We start from the raw sequence: 8,273 nt of genomic DNA, 5'->3' as shown, positions 1-8,273 counted from the left end.
CAAAACAAATGAATTTTGCAAGCTTTATATATTATGGCGCTTTGAATGCAATACTGAAGGAACGAATTCCTTTGTCATAGAAATAAACCAGTAATCAGACCTCTCTACAGTTCAAACTTTGGCCTGGGAGCAGCTGCTGCTATCCAGAACCTCCTGCATACGGGATTGGCAATTAAGGGGTGGTTTGGATGTGCAAAAATACGAGTGCTGAAGTTTAGCTCTACATAAGCTAATCAAAGGATAAGGATTCTAATAATTCACCATCATCTGTGCAATTAGATTAACAATTAGCTCATATTTAGTTCTAACTATTTGGTATGTAAATAATAATAAATAGGCTAAAATTTAGCAGCATGAATACAAACAGCACCAATCTCGCCTACCCACACCCTGCCGGTCAAGAATCTACGCCTTCTGGAGTCTAGTCGCCGGCAGCAGCATCTGCGACGGCGAGCAGTGCAGGGCGGCGGCGTGGGGTGCGTGCGCGGTCAGTCTCCACTCTCCAGACAGAAATAGTCAAAACCACCAACTCCCTGCCGCTGCCCGTCGCCGGAATCATGACCCCCGCCGCAGCATCCCCGCGCACGGGGGCTCGTAGTCGCCACCGTGTCAGTCATCATGCGCACGGTCGCATGGATCCAAAACGGCAGCGCTACGTGCGCGCGTATCCCAGCCCAGGCGCGGCACCTGAATCCCCTCGGCACCCCACCGGCAGATTTTCCAGCCGGGCGGGAGCCCCCAGGAAAGATCGGCGAGAAGCTAGCGGCGCCCGAGCGTGTGAAACCTGTCGCCGTTCATGTGAGCCACCCGTTCCGGCGCGGCCGCTTCCTCCCTCGTCGCTGTCTCCCCCGGGCGGCGAGCGCCAGCGAGCGCGCCGAACAGCACCCGCTGCCGGGCCCCGCCGCACGTGGCCCGGCTCCCCCGCCCGCCCCGACGTGGCGGGCTGGGCCGCGCGGCGGGCGACGTGACCCGCGACCCTCGCAGTCCGCCCGGGCGCCGGAGGAGGTGGGGCCCGCTTGCGGTCAGGTCCGTCACGCCCGGGCTGATCCAGGTCCGGTTGGTGGGGGAGCGCGCGGGGCCGCTCGGGCCCACCACCCCCACGTGCGATGCTGCGGCCCTTCTCTTCCCCGCTGCCGCCGGCTCGACGACTCCGTCCGCGCTACTCGTGGGCCCAGCAAGCCTCCTGCAAGTGGGATCTGGACTGTGGCAGGTCAACGGTCAGCGTCACGGCACGGATCCTGTTTCCTGTCGCGCGCACGTTCGTTTCGGCCGGGCGGGCAGGGCACCAGCGCGACCGCGAGAGGGGCGGTGGGGCGGGGAGCCCCTCGGCCCGGTGGGGCGCGCGCCGCCGGCGCCTCGCTCGTGAGGTTTTGGGCGGCGCCGGTGCCTCGACGCACGGGTTCCACCGCCGCCCCCAACGTGTCCGCACATGTTGGAGGGAGGGGGCGTGCCGTGCCGTGCCGTGCGCGTGAGAGTGTGTCCGTGCAGCGCAGCTGCCGCCGGCGCTTGCTTGGTTGCCCGCCCGGCCGCGCACGGCGGCACGAGGGGGGTGCGTGTGGATCGGAGCGCGCGCGGTGGAAGGGCAAGGCAACCGGCCGCGCCGGCGAGTTTAATGCGGCGCGGGTCGGTGACGAGACAAGACCGGCCGGTGCGGAGGGGAATCGGGTGCGGTAGAGAGGAGGAGCCCGCGCGCAAGGCAAGTGAACATACAGGAATGGTCTTCGCTCCACGCGCGCGCACGGAAGGTGAACGCACGGGCGCGAGCTCGCCGATCGGATAGGCTTTGATTCGACGACCGCGCCGCCGTGCACGCTCATGTCCCACGTTACCAGTTCGCCGATTCATCGCGCTCCTGAGTTTTCACGTCCCCCGCCCTCAGCCTCGGGCCACACGGGCCGGCTGCTGGTGGCACGTTCCATCAGGCGCACGGGGGGGTCAAGGGGGGTATGGGACTCGAGGTTGCATCCGGCAGGGAGTCGGGACGGGAGGACCATGCTGCGTTGCCGGGTGGTTGCGGACCTGTGGGCTGTGGTTGCCCCCGCCGCCTGGTCCTGGCTTTTGCGTTGCGTGGAGTGGATCGTGGACTCTGTTCAGAGAGCTCGGGGTGATCCTTGAGCTGTGCGGTCACCGCGGCAGTGCCGACTTTTTTCGTTCTGGCACGCGTTCTTTCTCGTTCCGGAGGGCGAGCTCGCTTGCAGGAGACCACAACAGGATCACCGGATAACCCCCACCGGCTTTGCCCTCGTGCTATTTGCCTATTTCTCCTTCCTGTCTTGTCGCACTGCTGTTGCCGCGGAGAGGAGGAGCTATTCAGGCCTGGCCGCCTCGGTGACCTGCAGCTGGTTGCCACCAATACGCTTTGCTGGATGATTGCTATTCACTGGGGGCTTGGCCACTTAGTTTTGCAGATGCAACGGAAGAGCTAAGAGAAGAACGGACGTGTTGCTCTGCTGCTCCCGAACTCATCCCCAAGAAAAAGGCCTAAAAAAGAAACATTGCAAAAGGAAAACTGGAAGAAGAGGCTACTACGCTAATTAATGTGGTCAAACGAACGTGGGGGCGTGAAGTTCGGGCTCTCGGGCTCTTGCTGATACTAGAAAAGGTCAGAATTCAGAAAGATTCTGTTGCCACGGGCGGACAACATTTCCCTTCCCCGTTACCAAAAGCAAAGCTACCGATGATGCCATCTCCAAGTAACTAAACACGCCATCTCGTAGTATAAGTGTCTGTGGGATTTCTAGGAGACCCACTGCCGGGTGGCGGAGCCCACCCGTCTATTCCCAGAGAGGGGGTACTCGGGAAGGTACTAGGTGATTGGGCTGATCTAGCTCTGAGACAAGCACACAAGAACACACGATCTAGAGTGGTTCGGGCCGCCGGAACATAATACCCTACATCCACTGGGAGAGGTATTGATCTTGGTTGTGTATGAATCTATCCTCTGCCGGGCCTTGGCTTTTACCCAGCCTGAGTTTTTCTTCTAGCGGGTGCCCCCTTTTATAGACCAAGGGGTGCGGATACATAGGACGTTGGGGCCCCCGACAAGTGGGCCTAACGTGACTGTGCAGCATACTGCGCAGAGTATTTAAATGGCTACAGTGGTTACGAATCTTTCCTCCGATATGCTTCCATGCCCTGCTGACCCTCTGACGAAGGGTGGTCTTCTCTTGTCCCGTCAGCAAGGTGCCCGTTGGGGGAACGTAGCTTGCGGCGTGACCTGTTGAGGCTATTATGTAGGCGTCATAATGGGTGAAGCCGAGCCGTCGTATCCATCTGTTATGGCAGACTGACAGACGCGGCGTGGGCGGCGCCAGCAGCCCCACTATGCATCTTGGTAATACGCGATCAATAGTGCCCCCTGGTCAAAGAATCGCCTCGGCTTCTGCTACATCAATGCGGACCGTCCTCCTACCGCAATGAATACAGCGGTAGGTGAACCTTAATATGGAGACCAAGCGGCTTTATATACGTGTCTGTGCTTGCAGACACGTGGCAGCTCCGGACCACCCCGAGGCGGAGTGTCGATTCCTTCCCTTGGCGAGGGGTCCGGGGGGTCCGAGACCCCAAAGGGGGTCCGGGATTCCGCGGGGATCCGGACCTCCACGGGAGGTCCGGAGCCCCGGCTGTTCGGGCTGAGCGCCTGCTTCTTCCGGAACACGTGGTGCTCCTGGACTTTTCCCAACCAGAGGACGGGTCCGGGACCGTTGTCGGGTGAACAGAGCTTCCGGACCGCAGGGGTTCGGCTGCTGGACGTAGTTAAGGATAACTACAAAGCTCTTCTTACCTATAGACACAGCAAGAGGGGTACCCAGTCCTGGGTACCGACAATAAGCAATCAGCGAAATGCTGAAACGTATCAGACCGAGCCAGCTTACACGCCTGTCTTATCCACCACCACCCAATCCATGAATCTAATCTCCCGCGATCGGCGACGCGTATTCGGCGAAATGCCCACGAACACCGGCGCCTTTTCCTCCCGGTGGCCATGAGTCCATGAGCACTGCCGCGCTTCGGCGATCGCCCGTAGGCCCCAAAAGAGCAGACACGATCAGCACACCAGCCAAAAAAACCCCCAAAGCGCCGTGACGAAAATTTCACCCGCTTTGCCTGCGCAAACAAGTTGATCCACGCAGCACTCCCTCGGTCGGTGTCGCCGCGGTAGGCTTCGCGGTGACACTGTGTTGTATCGCTGCGCGCGCGATCGGTTGGGGGATAGGATAGCAGAGAAGAGAAGAGAGCGCTGCCGTATCGATGAATGATTTGAGCCGTAACGCCAGGCGAGTTTTCCATCGCTGGGCGGGAGCGAGGAGCGAGCTGGGGGCGCGGGACGTCGCGTCAGTGTTTGGAGCGGGCACATGGAGTGTCTCGCGGCTAAGGGGTAGGGCGTGGGGAGGAGACACGGGAGGGGCAGCTGGGAGGCACACCGTGTTCAATCACTCGTGCCCTTTTGCTCTACCGCTGAGAGCACTCCTTAAAGGAGGGGCCAACGTTCGTAGGCTCCCCGTTTCAAAAAAAAAAAAGAGTTTGTATTGAACATGTTGTGCTTCGAGATTTGTAGGAAAAGGTTTCGAAGACATTTCCGCGGTACATTTGCACGAGCAAGTTCGATTTTCTGTACAATTTGATAGGGAAAAACATCTAAACGCAGCTGGCAGCTGCTGTGCGCGCTGTTGGTGTTGATCCTTCTGCTCGGTTTCGTAGGAAACGTATCGTGCCCATTTTCATGCGTGGTCTGAAACTTCCATCTCATGTTCAGATCGGTGCGGAAAGGAGGCGTCGAGGATGGGCAGCCTCGATCGCGCGCCTAAAAGCGCACGTCTCCTTGACCCGACTTTGCTACATTCTGCAAGGCGATTCGGGCTGTCTCGTGGGAAATCGGGCAGGGGCAGCCGCAGATATCGTAGAATACTGCGTTGGGCGTGGGTTTCTTTGCCTTCAGAAAACGAGCCCTCTGCGTGATCCGAAGATGAAGTGCGCGCCGGAGCTTCTTCCAGCTCGCCACGACAGCTCCCCAAGCTTCGCCGGCCACCAACCCCTCATTGCTTGCGACTGCTGGATTTGCTGCGTGCGAGCCCAGGATTTGGACCTACATGCTCACCGTAAGGTCAGTGTCATGTTCCCAGCTCCTGTGGAAAATACAGGGAGATTTCGCTTTTGCTGGTGGCCTGGCACCATTCGGGTGTGTTTAGTTGGTGAAAAAGTTTGGGTTTTAATACTGTAACATATTTCGTTGTTACTTAACAAATAATGTCCAATTATGGACTAATTAGGTTTAAAAGATTTATCTTGTGCTAATCAATTAGACTGTGTAATTAGTTATTTTTTAATTATATTTAATACTTCATGCATGTGTCCAAAAATTCGATGCGACAAATACTGTAGGAAAAGTTTTGGAACTAAACGGGGTGTGCTCCGCTGAAATTTCGATCGGTTTTCAGTCGAGAGCCTGTAAAAAGTTTGTTTTGGCAATTCGGTCTCGTACATAACTGCTCCAGAGTCCAGAGTCCAGAGTCCAGGCCAGTGCGCTAAGGTCAGGTTCTGCCGTGCCCTCGCTTGGCGAGAAGATGCCACCGCATCATCGAATCAGACCAAGAGATCCGCCACCGGTCGCGGCGACGGCAGCCCCGTATCTTGGCGGGAGCGCACGGGCACAGTTGCCCGTCAGGCAGGCAGTTTCAGGTGTATCCGTCGGCGGTAGACGCCTCTCCTGCCGCTGCCGCTGCCGCTGCCGCTGCCTGCCGCGCTGTGACTGTGAGGTCACGGGTCGTCGTGTGGCGCTGCCTGCGCCAGCGCCGCCCATGGATCCACCACCGGGCAAGCGCAGGCGGCGGCAGAGAGGGCGCAGGGGAGCTCGGCCAATGGCGGCGCCGCCGTGCAGGTGGGTGGCGACACCAGCACACATAATTTCGCCTGCATGCATGCGGGCGCTCTGTTGATCAGCAGGGGAGCGCGCGGGGGGGCCTCTTTTTACAACGGAGAGAGGCTGGGACTGTGAGGAGGAGGAGGAGGGGAGGTGGCCCAACTCACCCTGTCACCCACGGCCAAAGCCGAGGCAGGAGCACATTGTTTGATGCCCCCAAATCGACCGTTCCAACTCATCCCCGGCAATTAACAAATGGGATCAAGGCACTGGCGGCTGACGTAATCTGATTGCCGCGGCCAATTAACAAGTGATTTGGGCTCAGATCAGCGTGGAGGGCTAGTACATCCCCTGCAGTCTTCTCTCGCTGCTAACATGTGCGCCTCTGCGTGCTTGCTGGGCGGAGAGCCAGAGAGCTCCAAGGTGAGGTGAAGATTGGAGATGAGGAGCTGCTGAACGAGGAGCGGGAGCAGCAAGCAAGTGCAATAATGGAGGTCGTCAGATGGCCACGCCGGAAATGGCAGTCCCAAAAGGGTGAGGAAAAAAGGGGGTGCCATCACCGTCACCAGCCCCATTTACTGCCCTGGCTGCCTGCTCCTGCTCTTCCTCATCCGTATGATGCCTCTTGCTTGCATTTGCCAGCTCTTCTCCAGTCGTCTTCTCCCCTCACTATCACCACCCAGTCATGCATGAGTCATCCATCCCTGGGATCCCCCTCCCCTGATCTCTAACTCTTTTTTTTCTTTCTTTTTTTTTCTTTTTTTTTGAAATACAATCTCCAACTCTTTGCTTGTGGCTGTTTCATTCGCATCTCCCTTTCGTTAATCGCTGTTCACACCCAGAGAAAGAAGTGACAAGAGAAACAAACCAGAAATAAAGTTAAAAATACTCCGCAGTGACATCATGCACATGGGCAGTGAAAACATTTCTTTTTCACCGTGGTCGTGGTACAACAGAAGATCCACTAGATTTCATTCAGCTGCCTGCCTGTGATGGATGGCTCCTTGGCAGCAAGCATCTGCAGCTGTAAAGAACCCAGATCCCCATCTCCTTGAAGGAGGAGATCCCAAAACTGTCCACGATTCCACATCTACATCGCAGCACTAAGCACTGTACTATTCACTACGGAGTACTACCAAATCGAGCGCTAGTAATCAACAAAACATCCCAGAAACGGGAGGTAAAAAAAAAAGAAGAAGAAGAAGAGGAGGACTCCCTATCAGGATTCAGGACTGATCTATACACACATCACCTAATAATCCGCCTTCTTCCCCGCGCCACTCGCTTTGCTTGTGCCCCCGTGCGTGAGCGTGACACTCTGATCTTGGCGGAGAAACTGCGGGGTGGGAGGACGAGGGGAGGGAGCGGGGCCGAGCTTCTTCGCCGGCCGGCCGCGGCGGCTACGAGCAGTCCTTCCAGCAGACGAGCATGGTGACGCAGCGGCGCATGATGTAGAAGCGCGCGCGCTGCTCCTTGACGAGCCCCGCGCACCGGCTGGAGAAGGACGGGTGCGGCGCGCCGCACCCGCCGCCCGCCGCGGCGCCGGCGCTGCTCCCGCGCCTGCCGATCGCCTGGACGCCGTCCCGCATGCTGGACGACCGCTTGAGGAAATGGTCCCCGCCGCCGGCCCCGGCGCCCGGGACGCGCCGGCTCCCGTTGTTCCGGCTCTTCTTGGAGAACTTCCACTTCTCGTCGACGTAGAACTCCATGGATCGATGGCGCCGCTCCGCCGAGGCGGCTGAGGTGGGTGGGTGAAGAGTGCGGTGGAGTACTGGAGTGGAGACTGGAGAGGGGAGGCGTGTGGGGGCGTGGGGAATCCCCGCTCTATTTATAACGGGGTGACCGAGACGGACCTGGGAGGGAGGAGGAGAGGGCGTGGGGGAATAATGGACATGGACCGAGACCTGGACCGTTTTTCTGCTGCAGCACCCATCCACCACCCGTTGGCTTGAGTTGGACTGCCTTCCTACACTACCAATCCTACTGTGATGCCCGCTGAACCTGAACCTGAACCTGAACCTGTATCCCATCCCAAGGCCAATATGTACTCCCTCCATACCCATAATTCTTGACGTTTAGGACATGATTGTGGTAACCAAGGAGTCATCAATTAGAGGTAATTTTTCCCTGTCTACCCCTATTAAATATAGTTCCGGTATGCTTCACCCGAGAAACAAACCAAGGGCGGACAGGCTAGCCCAGCGTGGTGGCTGCTTTCACCGGCGTGGCGCAGGTTCGATTCCCCGCGGCCTTGGGTTTTTCATGGGACTGCATGGCTCTGTGCGGGGCTGTCGCTGGACCTGCGATTTTTGCTGTTCGCGCTCACGTTTTCGGTGTGGCTCTGTGCGGGGCTGTCGCTGGACCTGCGATTTTTGCCGTTCGCGCTCACGTTTTCGGTGTGGCGCTCGCTGGA

The 8,273-nt window shown here is 58.2% G+C and overlaps 1 protein-coding gene across 1 annotated transcript; it reads right to left on the bottom strand.

The window, feature by feature from the left end:
* Positions 1–6,767: 6,767 nt before the first annotated feature.
* On the bottom strand, positions 6,768–7,827 carry LOC120652852. Its single transcript, XM_039930784.1, has one exon. The coding sequence runs from the start codon at positions 7,567–7,569 to the stop codon at positions 7,261–7,263; it is 309 nt and encodes a 102-aa protein (XP_039786718.1). The 5' UTR covers positions 7,570–7,827; the 3' UTR covers positions 6,768–7,260.
* Positions 7,828–8,273: the final 446 nt, after the last annotated feature.

This window comes from Panicum virgatum, chromosome 9K (assembly GCF_016808335.1).
Source record: "Panicum virgatum strain AP13 chromosome 9K, P.virgatum_v5, whole genome shotgun sequence".
NCBI classification, from domain to species: domain Eukaryota; kingdom Viridiplantae; phylum Streptophyta; class Magnoliopsida; order Poales; family Poaceae; genus Panicum; species Panicum virgatum.
The sequence above is the reverse complement of the archived record's forward strand: the minus strand, read 5'-3'. Positions and strand labels throughout refer to the sequence as shown.